The 19674-nt window shown below is 37.3% G+C and overlaps 1 protein-coding gene across 13 annotated transcripts in view; it reads left to right on the forward strand.

The window, feature by feature from the left end:
• The window catches only part of dip2ca (disco-interacting protein 2 homolog Ca), a 132080-nt gene that overhangs the window by 84228 nt on the left and 28178 nt on the right, over positions 1-19674 (forward strand). For all 13 annotated transcript variants that reach the window (XM_055181493.2, XM_055181496.2, XM_055181497.2 and 10 more), the window contains 14 exons: positions 327-461; positions 2472-2591; positions 2815-3012; positions 5929-6020; positions 6144-6254; positions 8777-8900; positions 10615-10724; positions 12509-12611; positions 12705-12769; positions 12861-12954; positions 13780-13899; positions 16752-16866; positions 17820-17959; positions 18128-18264. In XM_055181493.2, the coding sequence (XP_055037468.1) occupies positions 327-461; positions 2472-2591; positions 2815-3012; positions 5929-6020; positions 6144-6254; positions 8777-8900; positions 10615-10724; positions 12509-12611; positions 12705-12769; positions 12861-12954; positions 13780-13899; positions 16752-16866; positions 17820-17959; positions 18128-18264 (1664 nt within the window). The remainder of the gene's footprint in view (positions 1-326; positions 462-2471; positions 2592-2814; positions 3013-5928; positions 6021-6143; positions 6255-8776; positions 8901-10614; positions 10725-12508; positions 12612-12704; positions 12770-12860; positions 12955-13779; positions 13900-16751; positions 16867-17819; positions 17960-18127; positions 18265-19674) is intronic.

A 19674-nucleotide genomic window follows, 5' to 3' on the forward strand; every position in this document is an offset into this window, starting at 1 on the left:
CCAAATGTGAAAGAGACGTTTAAGGAGCGACGTTAATTCAGGCCATGCTGAGGAGAATGAGAACGAGGCTACATACGGCTGAGAATTTACGATCGGAGAGGGATCAGAAGCCCAGAGGACTCACTGGGTGGAAGTAATAGAAAGTGTAATTAAGGAGAGGAAGAAATAGCTTTCCTCAGTGTCTTTTGTTTCTTTGTGTTGCATGTTTTCCTCAAAATCTCTTCCTGTTTCCTCCCTCCGTCGCCCTTATTAAAATCATGAACGATGTGCCGAGTTTGTCGGATGCTGAAAAAATGAACCACCTTTCCTCATCTTCCCAAACCCAGAAAATCATTCGGCTCCTCCAGATGTCACCACTTACACATCGGAACATCCGGTGCAGGTGGAGAGGCCGCAGGTATCCACCGTGCCCAGAACCACACCCAAATATGGCAACGCTGAACTGATGGAGACCGGAGATGGTGAGGACACTGTGTGCATGTGTTTTTTAGTATGAATATATTAGCCTTAAAGGGATATCAAAGATGACCCAAAAATAAATTTTGTCATTGTTTATTCACCCTTATGTTGTTCTAAACCTGTATGAGTATTTTTTTATTTTGTTGAACACAAAAGAACATATTTAAAAAAAAATGGCAGCAGCCATAGACTTTCATAGTAGAAAAAATACCATGGGTGCCATCATCTCTGTGGTTATCAAAATGAATCCGAAGATATCCCTTTAAGGATATCTGTAGAAACAAGTATAGTCCAAAGTGTTGAAACTTACCTTCATTTCTGCCAATATGGATCAATGATTTTTATGACATCATTTTGCACTTCAGCTTCTCATGCAATGTTCTGACATAAATTAAATTGATAAATGCTATTGGCTCTGTAACCCATAAATTGGCGCTGTCCCGTGAGCGGGACACCTACGTTTACTTCAATATTTTCTATGTAAATGTTAATCTATCACGACAAACTATATATTGTTGGAAAGGTCTAAGAATGTAGTTTTCATATTTCAAAACCTTTTAGCAGTAATAATAATGCAGTAACTGTAATTTATTCATTTGTGACACAAGTAGGCAGCAAACCTCAAAGCAAACCAGCACAAACCTCAGTTTTTTTTTACAATTTTATGTATTAAAAATAATACTATATTGCATTTTTATTTATTACAAATAAATTTAAACTGCTTTAAAAAAAATGAATATTTTCACCTCCAGACACTTCCCTAAAAAACGTTGAAGTGTCTTCTTTAAAACAAAAAAATACCAAAATTAAAACCAAAATTAGGCTTCTAGACCAAAAAAAAAAAGAAATGCCAGAGTTATATTATTTTAAAGGTGTATAACACCAACCCCTCACTCAAAAAGAGCTGCGCCAGTTAAAGGGTTAAAAGGGGAGGAAGCACTTGATATGTCCCGCAAATTACGCTAGCGCATTAATCAAACTTGTGCATTTTAATGCATTTCATTGGGTCTTTAAGTTCGATAAATTTAACCAAAATATTTGCATAAATTACAACCCCAAATCAGAAAAAGTTGGGACACTGTAGTGCATTTAACTTTTCTGGCCTCTTATTGCTACCTGTCCTAACTTTTTTGGAATGTGTAGCTCTCATGAAATCAAAAATGAGCCAATATTTGGCATGACATTTCAAAATTTTCATTTTTAACATTTGATGTGTTATCTATATTCTATCGTGAATAAAATATTTATATAATAGTTTATGAGATTTGTAAATGATTTCATTCCTTTTTTACTCACAATTTCTACAGTGTCCCTGATTTGGGGTGTATATAAATATAAATATTATAAATATTTTCTTGTTTTTATGCTTCTGTTAGGGCTTGGTATAAAGCACACTTGGCACATAGCAATAATAATCATATTTATATAAAAACTACGTAAGTCTGTGTTCTGTCCCATGCTCCTAGGTAAAATGTGGGACTAAATGTATACAATGTATACTTTGAGTCCAGGAAACCCAATGCATGTTGAGTTTAATATTCCCCAACGCAACAGCACCAATGCTCTGAAGATAAACAGCTCACGCTGCAGGACTCAGTGCTGATATCTGTGTTGATGGGTCTTGTGTGATGAAGCTGTGATCGAGGCATTGATCCCACTCTCATATTATTGCGCTTTAATTTGATCTCTTGGGGACGCCCCTGACGGCTGCCTTTGACTGCGTCTGTCAGTCTGTCTGTTAATCAATAATGTTTGTAAAATTGATTTGTTGGGGGTAAGATGAAAATTGAGGGGTTGAATGAGGAAATAAACAAACACAACGGCAGGGTGCAGAAACATCTTCATTGTACACTTTCGTTGCCATCCATTTAATCAGTTTATGGCCAATCCTTTGAACCCAAGTTTGTGACTTGTAAATGGCAACACTGGTGTTTGTGAAAAGGGTCTGTATATGAAAGATAAAATATGTTTTAGGGCTTCTTGTGAATTCACATGGTGTGTGTTCTCCTCAGGAGTTCCTGTTAGCAGTCGCGTTTCAGCCAAAATCCAGCAGCTTGTGAACACGCTGAAGCAGCCCAGACGACCTCCGCTCAGAGAGTTTTTTGTGGATGATTTTGAAGAGCTCCTAGAAGGTATGCGTTTGACTCCATAATGTAGAGCATTGATGCTATAAACAGACATATACACCAAGTAGCAATGCTTCTACATTGTTTTAATCTGGCTTTGAGATGGAAGTAATTTTATGACTCTTAGCAATAGCTGTTCAACATGAATGACTTACTAAAATAAATCACATATTTATTAAGATGATTCTTTGCTTCTGTAAGTAATAAATGTGGCACTTCCACCATTCAGTCCAGCAGCCTGACCCCAACCAGCCGCGGCCAGAGGGGGCTCAGATGCTCACCATTCGAGGGGAACCGCTGGGAGTGGTCACTAATTGGCCGCCATCTTTGGAAGCTGCGCTGCAACGTTGGGGGACCATCTCACCCAAAGCACCTTGCCTGACCACCATGGACACTAATGGCAAACCCCTCTACGTCCTAACCTACGGTAATGTAGCCATATTTAAACACAGTCATACCATTATATGTGACCCGTGCTTGCAAAATTACTCAACATATTAGTTATTTATATTTTGAAAAGCTTCAAAACAATGAATGATTTGTTGGAATCTTACCAAAAATGTTAGAAGTTCATAGAGTCAGCAAAGTCAATTTTGAGAAAAATCGAGTTAAAGGCGGGGTGCATGATTTGTGAAAAACGCTTTGGAAAAGAGAGTCGGGCCGAGTACCAAAACACACAGCAGTAAGGGGTGTGTTTACTAACTGACATCGTTGCCTGGGTTGTGTATGTGTGGGGCAGGTCTTTCAAAAGAAGGTCCAGATTATATTGGGGTAGAGGCGTGTTTGTTTGGGTGATTTCAAATATCAACATTGGCTTTCAGAGATCATGCACCCCGCCTTTAATGATTTTTGAGGGTTCAAAATCACCTAAAAATAAAACTAAAAGATGTAGCACACACAAAGTCAAAAACAATATCTATAGGAAAAATATATGTTCAATATTTTTCTTTCTTTTATTGTTTGATTGATATAGAAACAGACAGTTTTAAAGGATTAGTCCATTTTCTTAAAAGAATCCAGATAATTTACTCACCACCATCTCATGTTGATGTCTTTCTTTGTTCAGTCGAGAAGAAATTATGTTTTTTGAGTAAAACATTCCAGGATTTTTCTCATTTTAATGGACTTTAATGGACCCCAACACTTAACAGTTTTAATGCAGTTTAAAATTGCAGTTTCAAAGGACTCTAAACGATCCCAAACGAGGCATAAGGGTCTTATCTAGCGAAATGATTGTCATTTATGACAAGAAAAATAAAAAATATGCACTTTTAAGCCACAACTTCTCTTCTTCCTCTGTCTGTGAAACGCACATTTGCGGACCATTTTAAACAAAAAACTGACACAAAGACATTAATTAGTATCATTCGACATACAACAACGTCGTAACGGTCCTCTTTCTCCACACTTGTAAACACTGGGACGTAGTTTCACATACGTTATATGTGACCTCTTGACGTGATTTAAAAGTGCATATTTTCTTGCCAAAAATGGCAATCGTTTCGCTAGATAAGACCCTTATGCCTCGTTTGGGATTGTTTAGAGTCCTTTGAAGCTGCAATTTTAAATGGCATAAAAACTGTTAGGTGTTGGGGTCCATTAAAGTCCATTAAAATGAGAAAAATCCTGAAATGTCTTCCTAAAAAAACCCAACTTCCTCTCAACTGAACAAAGAAAGACATCAACACCCTGGATGACATGGTGGTGAGTAAATTATCTGGATTTTTTTTTAAGGAAATGGACTAATCATTTAAGATCTATTGTAATGCAAGGATTTATTATAACGTTTTTGTCTAATATAACACATCAGATATTTTTTTCCAACAGTTAACCAAACATTCATTTAAGACATAACAGATTATATCAACATGAAGTCTTCTCAAAATAGATATTTTTAAAACTGTAAATAGGTGTATATGTGTATTCTTATTGATTCTGATTTTGATTGGCCAATCACAACATTTGCAGGTTTGTTATTCCCAGAAAAGAACCGCTCAAAACTAATAACACACGGTAAACCTGGATGCTGCCAATCATTTTGACAGGAACAGTTAAATACTACACAAAATTAAATATAAATATGTATTTTAATAACATATATGACATTATATTTACAAATATAAATTCAACCAAATAGCATGTTTGTGACATTTGAACGTCTTATTTTATCTTAAAACTAAAAATAAACGGGTTTTTCCTTGCGGAAGGTCTGCATTCGTTAAAAATGGGCTCATAAATATCTCAAATCAATATTTAATGTTCCTTACCTTACTTATGAGGTAAATAGCCGTGTATAAGTGGGATAATGTACACACAGGTTGTTATCGCGAAATAAGCCCCTTCAGTGTGATACAAGACCCTCTGCTTCGCGTCAGCGTTCATTTCTGCAATACAACCTGCCGAATACATTATTCCTTACTTATATAACTACAGCCATACAGTAATATATCCACTGCACTTTTATCATTATAAACATATAAAGATTACCGGTACATATGTGTTCCCTTATACTAACACAAATTTTATTTAATTTCTAATAAAGTTTACTCACAAGAGGCAGATGTGGTGTTTGGCGTAGTGCATTTGTGTGTGTGAGGTTTCAGCATCTTAGCTGATCTCTCAGTGAGGAATCTGCCTGCTGAATTTCACGGGTGAGGGTGTGTGAGGTTTTGTTGTGTGTTTGTGTGTTCTGCTGTAGTGGTTGATCTATACTTTCTCCTTCTCTTGTTTTCTCTGGAGAGTGAAAATGATCATCATGCTGTCAACGATTATGACACCTTAGCATCATAATACACACACAGCTGACTCGCGAGGAAGAGCAAAGCCCGGATCAGCAAACGACTACGGCGGGCCTCTTGCCATTCACTGCTTTGAGAACAGTTTGCATATTTCCTGAAAATAAATGGCAGTGGTTGTTTTTGTGGTGCACCCCACCACACAGAACCCACAGGGGTACATCAACCTCCACCTTAGCTCATTATAAACCTCACCCAAATCAAAAGAGTAATTAACATCACAGAGAAAGCATCTCATGTGCTCTGTTCCGCCCTCAGTGGGGCTTGATACCCCCGAGTTAAATTCTGATAATGTCAGGCCACAACACAATATCCAGCAATGAAACGGCCTGCGTGTGACTCACAAAGGCACTGGAATGGGTCAATTAAACATCCTGAATTAATCTTTTCCCTTTGCTTGACCTTCGATACTTTGGCTGGAGTGTTGTTTTCGTTTTTTTTATAGTTTTGTCCTCATGAACTTTTCTTCTAGTGCAGCTTTGCTGACTGTGGTGAACGCAAGATCTTATTTTAAGACACTTATATAGGATTTATTTTATTCTACACAGGGAAACTTTGGTCACGGAGTATGAAAGTAGCTTACAATATTCTTCACAAACTGGGCACCAAGCAGGAGCCCATGGTCCGGCCGGGAGACCGGGTAAGTTTGATAGAAGCTTCATATTAAACATAATATAGACTAACACAATATTTATTCAATGCAGAAAAATATTAATAAAAGCATAAAAGTGCCATCTCATCTCTCTTATCACTTTATGAGCAGGTGGCGCTGGTGTTCCCCAACAATGATCCTGCCGCCTTTATGGTCGCCTTCTACGGCTGCCTGCTGGCAGAGGTGGTGCCCGTACCCATCGAAGTGCCACTTACCAGAAAGGTGAGGAACTAAAGATACCATGACAATATGATATGGTAAATTGGTGCCAAAAACTTTGTGTATAGTTAATGGTTTGCTATGGATTGTCAAAATAGGGTCAAGGGGAATGTTGTGTGTACTAAAATGGGTATAAAATCCTATCAAGTGTACTAAAATTGTTTTTTACAAGGTTACACCATATACTTACAGCCGTAAAGACAAGGCTTAAGTCTAGTCCTAGACTTAAACACATGTCTGAGCTGTCTCAACTGAAAATGAAAGCACTGAGAGATCTTAAAATGTGCCAGCGCCATTGATTTGTCTCAGTATACAAACAAGTCTATTTATAAGATGCTTAAAGGAAAACAACATTCTTTTTCAATATTTTACCATGTTCTTACCTCGATTTAGACAAATTAATACATACCTATCTTTTTTAATGCGTGCACTTAATCTTTGTGCAGCGCATTGTGAATGTGTTAGCATTTAGCCTAGCCCCATTCATTCCTTAGGATCCAAACAGGGATGAATTTAGAAGCCACCAAACACTTCCATGTTTTCCCTATTTACAGACTGTTACATTAGTAGTTACATGAGTAAGTATGGTGGCACAAAATAAAACGTGGCCATTTAACGAACGCAGTAATATTGACGGCCGTTTGAGCGAGAGTCGTACAGTATAGTTATTTTTTTCTGCTTAAAACATTGCCACATTTTATTTTGTGCGCCCATACTTACTCGGGTAACTACTCATGTAACAGTCTTTAAATAGGGAAAACATGAAAGTGTTTGGTGGCTGAACTATTTTGGATCCTAAGGAATGAATGGGGCTAGGCTAAATGCTAACACATTCACGACGCGCTGTACAAGGATTAAGTGCACGCATTGAAAAAATATATGTATGTATTAGTTTGTCTAAGTTGTGATAAGAACATAGTAAAATATTGAAAAACGTTGGTGTTTTTCTTTAAATATCTTAATTTAACCAAGTCCTGGCTTTAGCTTTGTCTGTGAAACCGCGCCATAGTGCCTTCACACAATCTTCTTCTGCTGATGTATCAAGCGCCGAGATGACAATCTTTACTGCAGCAAAATATTAATATTTATTTATTATTCATGTCTGATGGTAATGCGTTACAAAGGTCTTGTGGAAACTCCTACGCAGCGACTTGTGAATGTTGCATTCGCTCTCTCCGGACCACTGTGTATTTTTAAAGTCTGTTATCTTTTCTAAATGCCAGGCTAAATGTATCAGAGCGAAGCCTGTGGCAGAGGTATTTGCCTTTAGATGTGCATGTTGAATTGTAGTGACAGGAAGAGAGGAGGAGCTTTGGCGAGGATCAGACTGATCCATCTTCACTCCAGAAATTCCAGGAAAAGACCTGGAAACTGGCAGAACACTCTTTGGCTTCCTGTAGATGCAGTGCACCTCAGAAACCAATAGACTTCAGTCCCGAAGCACCTGGGTGTTTTACTGCATTTTTTACTTATAACGTAACTTTACAAAAAGTGCTATACCGTGGTACAATTATTGTATTAAGGACTTCATGTCGTCAATTAAGAGAAAACTTTCCCTTCCAAAAACGCTTTTACCCAATTTAAAAAGAAACTGATTTTTTTCCCCCATTTTGTTTGTTTGTTTGAAAGCAGAGGGTTTGTTCTTTCATTTGATATATTTGTATGTTTATATATTTATAGAATAAAATTTTCCTGGATTGCATTTTGTGAAACTTTGGTGAAAATCCCAAAAATGCTGGCGGGCAACTTAAAAAAAAAGGCTGGCGGGGAATGAGTTAAAGTACAGTAGTGGCCAAAAGTGATTTGAAAAATATTTTATTAAAGATGCATTAAACATTTTGTATGCATGTTGCATTGGTGTGTTTGTACTATAAACTTTACCCTCAGCTTTTAGAAGAATTTAATTAAAAGTCTTGCCAAAAAAAAAAAAACTACACAAAACTTACAAATATGATCACAAAAGAGGATCAACAAATATCAAAATTACATAGTAAATGTATGCTTTATTACCTGTGAGGTTTGTTTTCTATGCATTCTTTGTATATTTGAATAAAACCCAGATTCCCCAAAACACCATGGTTTGCCTTTTTGGCAAATATATGGTGCCATACACATCATATTTTGATAACCTGCGGGGACACTAAAAGCAAATATTGTACAAATCTTTGGATATCACTTTTGGCCACTACTGTACTTGTGGTAAACAAATACTAATACCATGGTGTTAATATGGTACTTGACCAAAACATGGTATTACTATAGTACCAAAAAAGGCAATACCTTGGTACTTTGTTGCTAGTGAAAGCAGGCAGGTTTTGTATTTTCTAATATATAAAAGTGAAATTGACATTTCTAAGATGTGGGTGATTTTAAAACTCCTGAAGGTGATATTCACACTACGATATTACGAGTAAACATCATTTCTCAGTGTGGTGCCTGTAATAAGTAGACCGTCAGCACCCTGCAGTGTTGCTGCTGTACTGATGACGAATGTGAGCTGGTCTTTCTATCTGTCTCTGTATTAGGACGCAGGCAGTCAACAGATCGGTTTTCTCCTGGGCAGCTGTGGGGTAACTGTGGCGCTGACCAGTGACGCCTGCCACAAAGGCCTTCCAAAGGGACCCACCGGAGAAATCCCACAGTTCAAAGGTCAGTCTGTTCATGCATGAGTCTGTTTAGGTTATATATGGGTGTCTATAGGATTTAGTGGCCTCAATTTAGATTTTCTAAGTTCCAACTTTTTAAAGAACCATCTATTTAGACTGCAAAATGTTTGGATTAAAGTATCTGCAAAATGAATAAATATAGATTGTTACTGTGGTTTTACACCAGACGCGAGTTCAATGATTTGCGCGATTAGGTAACATACAAAGTCAATGCAAAGACGCGATCAGACGCGTCCTCACGTGGTGCAATGGGAATGACGTGATATGGGCGGCGCGTTTGCCATGAAAACACGTGCTATTCTCCCAGTTGAAAATATTCAACTCGAGCGGAAAATTTGCATGACACGAAGTTAAATCCCGCAAGAAATCTAGAGCGAGTAACGCGATGCCCCGCGTTTGGTGTGTACGTAGCATTTGGCTTAAATGTAAAGTGACCAATCACAGTTTGCTGTATAGGAAATGTTTTAATCTAAAATATATAAAGAGCTCAGATGTAAAAGCTGATAAACGGCACCTCCATCAATAATGAGATAATGATATTGACAGAATGCTCTCATCGCGTATTATACGATCATTATACAGTCTTCTCCTCGAAAAAATTTGCATAAATGCCGGCATGTACAGTATATGTCGGATTTCAGTTGTCAAGCTGCAAGTTTTTTTACCCGTTTAAAGGAGGTTCACTATATATATTACGATATTGAACACATTTTTTAAGATCTATTACCTTTATTTAGGAAGGGCAGTGAAGAGTGACTGGAGGCTTTTTAGGAGTGAAAATTTTTGCGTGTATATAGAGGGTTTTGCACCGAAAGACTTTGAAATTTGTTAAATACCAATAAAATGACCAAATAAGGCAGACTTATAACTTTTATTGCCATTAAAGTAAAATTACTGAACCTAAACATGATACAAAATGCTCAAGAAAACATGTCAGACATACTTAGAGGGTTTTGCATCTGATGTCTTTATATAATGCTGTGTTTTTATTTATGGATGTGCAGTTTATCTGCTTCTTTTTCACCTCCAATAAATGTCTGAGAATTTTTCAAAGATGCTACTGGCTATTTCATCATCAAAAGTGTCACTTTTAGCAACTGCTTAAAAACTTAATTCCAGGCAGACTAATACAAACCTTTGTACACTCCTTGAAATTGCGTAACGCCATATTCAGACATACCGGTGGTTTAAAAGTGAAATTTTTGTGTGCAATATCCATAATTCGGTCAGTAAAGGACCATAGGAATCCAGTCTGAGGCTAAAACCAGGGTGTGTACAGATACCTCGAAAAGTTAGACCCTGTATGTATGGGCTGGCGAAGATGGGCTGTGTTGTGACTCTCTGATGTTATCTACACTACAGTAAGCACGACTAATAGCAGTCAGCATTTTTGGCCCTGTCTGGTCCACGGTAAGACGAGAGGGGGTATAAATAGAAATTGTCGAGGTAATGAGTCTGTGATATTGTTGTGATGATTAAAAAGCCTCGAGAGGATATTAATTTAGCCAAAGACATTGAAAAGACGGACTTACTCTCCGCCCGACGCCCGCGGTAATTTAGCTAGATGCCGTAATCACTCTTTGAACGATCATTACCACTTCTAATGGTAATGATAGTCATGGCTGAGTCATCGAGCTGTATGAATATTAATAGACTCTATGAATATTCATGCGTTGTCTGTTCCACCCACCCATCAGGTTGGCCGAAGCTGCTATGGTTTGTCACGGAGTCCAAACACCTGTCCAAGCCGCCACGTGATTGGTTCCCTCACATCAAAGATGCAAATAACGACACAGCCTACATAGAGGTGAAGACTTCCTTAAATTGTGTTTTTTTATTTTTTTTATGAAGACCGTTATGAAAATATCAGTGTATATTCAAATCGCTTCACTTCCTGTACACACGAATTTCCCCAGAAGTGTTAGCCTGGAATACTTCCCTTCAACATTTCTACCCCCAGCCACTTTAACCGTTTTATGATTTCTGATTGGTGGATATATTGCACGTCTCGTGCCTTCCTCGGGCAGAGAAATCAATATTTCCTGTCAGCATACAGGGCCCGACAGCTCTCCATTAGAGACCCGCTGGATAATGGACGATAAATGATTAATGTTTGTTTAATTGTGAAACGGGACTCTTGTAGGAGATGCGGGATGATGGCGATGGGCTGGTCTTATGATATTGAACCAGTTTTGAGTGAGTCTTGTTGCTCCCCACCAGATCCCAGAGTGTTCGTGAAAAGTGGCTGGGTGTCGGGTATCAAGGGTGGAGGGTAATGTTTGCCCTGTACTCATGTTAAGTACAGTTTCATTGTAGGCTGCAATACTGTAAATGTACAGATTATTCCCATAAAACTTGACATGTTTAGGTCATGAGAGAAATAAGAAATACTATGTAGATAAATAAAGTTTTCTAACTATCTGTATGCAATACATTATTTTTATGACAAAGCACATTTGCCCCTCCCATTCTCTCATGTTTATAATTTTCTTAAATTATAAGTCGTAACTGTGATCAGAATATTATATTTATAATTTAAATATTTGAAGTATTTATTCTTAATGGTGGTATTTGTTTTTACTGATTTTAATAACATATTATTTTAAAGTAATTTTTATACATTAAATGGGAATCTAGAGATTGATAGGAAAAATACACTGTTTATTATTTAAGTACATTTTATATAGATTTTTTTGTGACCCTGGACCACAAAACCAGCCATAAGGGCAATTTTTTAATACATCCTCCAGGGTTCCCACAGGTCCTTGAAATCCTTGAAAGTTTGTGAATCTGGGGGGAAAATCAAGGCCCTGGGAAGTTTTTGAAAATATACAAACATAGATACCGGTCCTTGAAAGTGCTTGAATCGATTTTATGCAAGTTTTCTGGAAAAAAATCCATATTATTCCTTGTGTAGTGTGGGATAATATCATAAAAATTCTACACTTTTTAAGCACACGTGCTAAACTGTTCGCTTTAAATGCTTCTGTATGCGAATGTTGATTTATACCAAAATGCTTAAATCCATTGATCTAAGTCAATGTAATATTTTATAAAGATACAATTATTTGAAAATCTGGAATCTGAGGGGGGAAAAAAATCTAAATATTGAAAAAACGGCCTTTAAAGTTGTCCAAAAGAAGTCCTTAGCAACAGCATCCAATCACAAAAATAAAGTTTTGATATCTTTACAGTAGAAAATTTTCAAAATATCTTCTTTACTCTTTACTTAAAATCCAAATGATTTTTTGCATAAAAGAAAAATCAATAATTTTGACTTTAAGGTATATTACTATAAATATACATGTGCGACTTATAAATGGTTTTGTGTTCCAGAGTCACACACGCACGCACGCGCGCACACACACACACACATTTATTTATACATGTATATATATAACATTTCTAATATATATCACTACATACTTATTTTTATATTTTGATTTATGACCTGTACACATTCATAAGATTCACGATGCCAGTAGATCACAATAATGGCCATGCAAACGTTGCTTGTTAAAGGATTTTATGCGTTTATATTTGTGTTAATAACTGATGTGTGTATAACATGTTGTGTTTAATGATTCACAGTACAAGACCTGTAAGGATGGGAGTGTTTTAGGCGTGACAGTGACACGGATCGCACTTCTTACACATTGTCAGGCCCTAACACAGTCTTGTGGATACACAGAAGGTATACTATACATACACTATATAACATCTATCCCTTATCATAATCCGTCTGCGCAGATGATCACACAGTAAAACTGCTTTCTCTCCGTTTCAGCTGAAATCATAGTGAATGTATTGGATTTTAAAAAGGATGTGGGTTTGTGGCATGGTATCCTTACAGTAAGTTCTGTCTTTGAAAATATTCAATCTAAACAAAACGTCTATAGTTTTAGATAGAAGCATGTAATATGTCACTTCCCGTTTCCCTCAGAGCGTCATGAACATGATGCACGTGATCAGCATTCCTTACTCGCTCATGAAGGTCAACCCTCTGTCCTGGATACAAAAAGTGTGTCAATACAAAGGTCGGTCAATCAACGATACTGCTTTACACCTGCAAGTCTGAAGCCACCTTTCCACTGCACACGACATTACGACACGATTGTCGGACTTTGTACCCTAGCACCAGTCGTAATGAAGTTTCAGTTTAATCGTAACATGGGAAAGAAGTTCATTCCAGCGCAATATGCGTAATTCCAATATTTACCATATTTGAATAAATAAATGAATGCAAATTAATGAAACAATAAACAGTTCTGCATATATATATGAACAAATATTTTTAATATGGAGACAAGGTTAAAATAACGTATACATATTGAATTAATAATGTATTACTTATTAGTAATCAAATTTTTTTTTTGAAGGATTCAAATGTTACCGATAAAGTAAAAAAAGGATTAATAGTTTTCACCTCACACACTGTTTTTGATTGAAATACAGTACTTCCGGTCGACATATCGCACAAGTAAAAATTTTTTGCGGATCCAACGCTCAAAACGGAACTGAAAATTATACATCCGCAGATCGGACGGCATCTCACGCAGACCCTTTCCGACTCTCCATAGTAAATGAATGACTTCTGATTTATCGGCCGTAGTTTGTCGTGTGCAGTGGAAAGGAGGCTTAATACCAATATGTACATAAGTATATGCAGTTTTTGCACCAAACCTGTTTACATTACGTCATGACACAAAATCTATAATATTTGCCAATTATTATTTATAACAGAAATATGTAGCTTTTTAAGCAACAGTCTGAGATATATGTAAGAGAGATACATTGCGTTTTTTGTAATTTTTTTAGTAATTTTTAGTAATTTGTGTGTTTGTGTGTGTGTGTCTGTGTAGGTAAAGTGGCTTGTGTCAAGTCCAGAGACATGCACTGGGCTCTGGTTGCTCATCGGGATCAGAGGGACATCAACCTGAGCTCCTTGCGTATGCTAGTGGTCGCAGATGGATCCAACCCATGTAAGCTCTTTATCCTCTTTTTCTCTCTTTCTCTCTGTCTCTCTCTCTCTTTCTATCTTTCTTTCTCTATCCCTATCCCTCTTTACTATTTTCCTTTACTTCTGGGACAAAAAACAACAGAGGTTTACACAGCTAGCTGTACCATATTGCCTGACCATATTGCCACAAGCTTTATTTACATTATTTGAGTGTAATATGTAAGGGATAATGTATGTGCAACCGTTTGTTATCACAGAAATAAGCCCTGACAGTGCGATCAGGACCCGACATGAAGCAGAGGGTCTTCTCTATCGCACTGAAGGGGCTTATTTCATGATAACAACTGGTTGACTGTACATTATACCGCTTATTACACGGCAATTAACTTCATAAGTTTAATTGATTTTAAATATTTTATTAGCTCATTTTTTACGAATTCAAACCACCTGCGAGGAAAACCCATTTCTTAGAAAATACAAAGATTTCAAATGTCATGACTACTCTATTTGGTGTAATTATTTATAAATATAATGTCATATATGTTATCAAAAGACATATTTAATATTTGTGTAGTACAATTTACCTGTCAAAATGATTGGCAGCATCCTGGTTACCGTTTGTTATAAGATTTAAGCGGGAATGACAAACCTGCATATGTCGCTGCCGGCCAATCAGAATCAAGCATTCCAACAAGCTGTGTAATAAAAATTTATTATATTATACTTACAGAACTGATGAGTCCATTTTCTGAAGCCATATTCTTGTTATTGTAACGAACAGATAGTAAATCACATATGAACAAACACACAGACAGAGTTTAGTTACCTAAAGGAATTATATCGTGATTTTTTTATTGAGATAAAAAATAGTTGCTGTACTATAAACATATTTTAGGTAAACATAAATATTAAGTTAAGCGCACAACCTCTGTCCACCAAGAACACTTGAAAGAAAACTTTTACAATCCAGTGTTGCCTTTGTACCCTATAGAGCAGTGGGCACCAGGTTGCCCGCACAGAGTCTGTGAGTTGCCCACCAAAGCACATTCTATTAAAGGGGGGGTTTAATGGTATTTCAAGCATTCTGACTTATTAACACAGTTATAGAGTTGTTTCCTCATGCTAAACGTAGGCAAAGTGTCAAAACAGCAGTTGGACGCGTTACAGAGTATTTCTGTGCCGAACGCACTTCGCCAGGGTTCGTACAAGTTTCGGCAAGTTTTTTTCGATTACAGTTCTAACTGACGTTTAAGGGGTTTTCGATACGTATTACTTCTTTATATGGGCTTCCACCGGAAAATTTCCCCCGGAAAACCCCGCCCACCCGTCAATCAGCAGGAGACGCTAGAGCTGCTAACAGCTTATCACGCCACTCAGCTTTGTTTAATTTCAAAAGTCAACAATGGCACGAAAGAAGAAGTGTGTTTTTGGATGTAAGGAGAAGACATCCAGCCTTATGGAAACAATGGATATAGTTTATTATCCGGGGTAGCAGCGGAGTTTTGCGTGTGTGTTTGATGCAGTGGATTTTCCCAACCGGGTCATTACGAGTTGCACGCGGTAAGTAAGACTTCTGTCTTATGTTGGAAATAGTCGCGTGCATATTATATAAATTACACGAACATGTAGTGAATCATAAGTTAAAACAGTGTTGTATAGTGTTGCATGATTCGTACTCGCTACTCCCGCGGTATAACTCCTCCTTCTTCAATTTTTCATACGTTATCGGAAAGATTCGGTAAAGCTAGTCTTTCTTTTATAAATCTGATTAAACTAAAGACTCTTCAGAGATATAAAGGATGGCATACTACTCTATAGGTACTCCAGATTAACATCAGAAATCCAGAAACAGCGTGTGTTACGTGAGCTTTAATAGTCTCAATTTTAATATTTATTTATTACATATTTTTTATATTAGCTTGGCTTCTTTTATGCACTGAAAAAAATGATTCATTGAATTTAATAAATTTTTTAAGGTAAGTGGTTGCAATCAATTTATTTAACTCTTTCACCGCCAGCGTTTTTAAAAAAAGTTGCCAGCCAGCGCCAGCGTTTTTCATGATTTTCACCAAAGTTCAATGCCTTCCAGAAAATGTTCTTCTTTAAATATATAAACATACAATATACCAAAATGAAAGAACAGACCCTCTGCTTTCAAAAAAAAAAAAAGTTTCATCCTACCTTCAGTGGTTCTTTTGTAATCAGCTTTTGAATATGGGTAGGTTTTTGCAAAAACCACATTTTGAGCAAAAAGCAGAGATAATTCCATGTTTGTGACGGACTTTTCATAGAGATCCCATTCAGAGCGATCTTTAAAACAGACACGGATATGCAGCCGCTTGCCATAGGGCAATACTTCCGGGTTTAAAAAGTTGCGGAAGGGCGGCACCTGGTGGATAATAGCAGTATTGCGGAAAGACGGAAAATCTCGTCATTGGCGGGGAAGCGTTTTCTCTTAATTGACGAGATATCTCATCAATGGCGGTGAAAGAGTTATGCTACATTTAAACAAAAAAAATTAGTAACGTAAAAAAAATATACAATTTTTGTTTAAATGTAGCTTAAATAAATTGATTGCAACCACTTACCTTAAATTTTTTTTATTAAATTCAATGAATAATTTTTTCAGTGTGTATATTAACTTTTTAAACAATGATAAAACATATCAACAGGTAAAATAAAATAAAAAATAATGCAAAAGATTTTGAGTGGACTACATAAAAAAAGTAGATCTCCAGATTGTTTTATCCATTGTGGACGCCCTTGCTCACATAAAGGTTGGAGACCCTGCTATAGAGTAACACTTTTAAAGGCAATAGTTGTATTGTATATTGTAGTACATAATGTTCTCTTTCTCTCTTTCTGTCTCTACAGGGTCCATCTCATCATGTGATGCGTTCCTCAATGTCTTCCAGAGTAAAGGTCTGCGGCCAGAGGTCATCTGTCCATGCGCAAGCTCAGCTGAAGCCCTCACCGTGGCTATCAGGAGGTGGGTTGAGTGCTGACACACTGACCACCCGTTTACCCTGTGACATCACCTCATATTCACTCCCATCCAGAACATTTAGTTCTTTCCCACTTTCCTGCGTTTTTTAATCCGAAACATCTGAAAAATTACGAGAATCTGGACAGAAACCATATTTGTTCTCGCTTGTCAGAAAGCCAGAATGATGTTGATGGATCAACTAGAGGGCTTCGCCGAATTCTGTGTATGTGTTCGAGGCAATTTTCCAACCCCGTTTACAAGAAAATAATGTTTTTTTTAGGCTGCCTTCATAATTACAGCTCCGAATAGTCCTGACATCTTTGCTTTGTGACCGAATCGAACCCATGACAGAATGGAGAACATATGGTTTTCATTCCACAGGATTAAACTCCGTTTGTTGGACATTTTTACTGACCTCGCTTGACAGTTTATGGATGAGAACAGCTTTATGAAACTGAACAAAAAGTGAAATCTAATAAAAGAGCATTCTGTTAGTCTGGTGTCATAAATGAAAACATCTCCACTTGGTGAAGTCGGATGAAAAAGTCGTTTCAAAGTCGAGCTGTGATTAGTGCTGTTTTCGTCACGAAGGAAATGACATCATGTTATTTGTCATTCGCAGATGTAAAGAACAAACCAATTGCAAGCCCATTTTTCACCCCCCCACACACTTAAAAACACATTTTTAATGGGTTTGGGTTGGTCCGTGCGGTCAACAGTATGTTTTTCGCTCTGGTAATGATTTTCCTGCTTGGTTTAAAGCATTACCTCACTTTTAGTGTCCTCAATTATTGTATATGCGTAATCAACGTATTATAATTATTAAAGTCTTTCATGTGGGCGTGGCTTAGTACTGTCCATCAAAACGAATTGGACCAATCTGGTTCCGACTATGTATTATTCATTACAAATCTAATTTATTTTATAACCTGGATTTATTTTATTGCTTGGTTTAGGCCAACTGATGATACTAACCAGCCACCGGGTCGAGGAGTTTTGTCCATGCAGGGCTTGAGCTACGGTGTGATCAGAGTAGATTCGGAGGAGCGCTTGTCTGTACTTACCGTACAGGACGTGGGCACCGTTATGCCTGGAGGTACCCACATGTAAACACACACATGCATCCAATACAAACTGATAGATTTAAATCCAAATGTTTTTCAATCAGTAGACAGTAGTATAACGTCCATACGCTTCTCTGTATGTTGTGTATTTGCTGCTTCATGAAGTGTGCAATGTGTTTATTGATGTTGTCTCCGCGCAGCTCTCATGTGTGTGGTCAAACCAGAGGGAGTTCCTCAGCTGTGCCGAACAGATGAGATCGGAGAGCTGTGCGTGTGTTCCATCGCCACGGGAATGTCATATTATGGGCTGTCGGGCATGACAAAAAACACCTTTGAGGTTTGTGTCCTATCAGACCGAGATCAATTCGGCCGTGGTTAATTGCAATCATTTACCCAGAATTCTCCGGGCTTTCGTTCAGACAGATGCTGAAGGGTTTAGATCATCATTGGCTATTTTGTACTTTATGTATCAAGGGTATTTTCCTGGGGCCAGTTCACACAAAGTCTGATAGGACTAAATGACACAAAATTGCAAAGTATTCACAAACAATTATTCAAAGCAAACCTATTCAGTGTTTTAAGCATACATTTTTTCTTTTTGAACGACGTTTGACATGTTTAAGTGCTATAATTGGGTCCCCAGTGCTTCTATCAACCTAGAAAATGTGAAATTAAACAACCCAGTAACTTAGTTTTTAGTAAACCATACTCACGGTTCCCACAGGTCCTTGAAATCCCTGAAAGTTTGTGAATCTGGGGGGGGGGAATTCAACGCCCTGGGAAGTTTTTTATAAAAATACATAGATGCAGGTCATTAAAAGTGCTGAAAGTTTTCTGGAAAAAAAAATCCATATTATTCCCTATGTATTGTAGGATAATATCATACAAATACATGCTAAACTGTTTGCTTTGAATGCTTATATCTTCTGTATGCGAATGTTGATTCATACCAAAATGCTTTTTTGCATAGTTGAGTTTGACGAATGAAAACATCTTGGGATTACGTATGTAACTGTTGTTCCCTGAGAAGCCAAAATATGCACATAGTGCAACTGAGATTGATACAAATACTGTAGAATACTTATACAATATAAATATTGGTACCTCTGTATTACCCTAAAGTCACATTAGCTTCAAAAGTTAGCGGTACCGAGCAACATGCACTCGCTTGATGGATGTTCCTGGGCATGCCTACTCCTGGTTGTTTGGCAAAAGTCACTTCAGAGGTATTGTTAAGTTACAAGAACAATGTTTTTGGAAGTATTTATTTCTCGATAAAAGTAACAAAATATATTAGATAAAATGCCAAACTTATCAGATATATACAGAAATAGGCATTTTCCACCATCTTGAATTATTTTCTTCAACTCAAGCCACTGATCTACGTCACGCTGCCCCTTCACTCCGATTGGCAGTCGCTTTGTCGCATTTACATAAAACAGCCTTCTTGTCTATTTTGGTCCCACCTTGCTCGGCACAGCGGCGAGCTCTTTGCTGGCAAACGGCCACTCCCATTGAAAATGAATGGTAGTTGTCTCTTGTATCTACTGTGACTCTAGGGTTAAACTGCCCAGGATGCATAAATAAACAAATAATAATAAATTAGTAAATCTCTTTAAAGGTGTAATGAGGGTTTTTTAGTGGCATCTAGCGGTGAGATTGCCAACTGCAACCAACCTCAATTTCGAAACGCAAAGAGAAGCTACGGTAGCTGCCACAGGACAAACATGTTATTGTCGGAGATGAG

The sequence above is a fragment of the Misgurnus anguillicaudatus genome, chromosome 25 (assembly GCF_027580225.2).
Source record: "Misgurnus anguillicaudatus chromosome 25, ASM2758022v2, whole genome shotgun sequence".
Taxonomy (NCBI): Eukaryota; Metazoa; Chordata; class Actinopteri; order Cypriniformes; family Cobitidae; genus Misgurnus; species Misgurnus anguillicaudatus.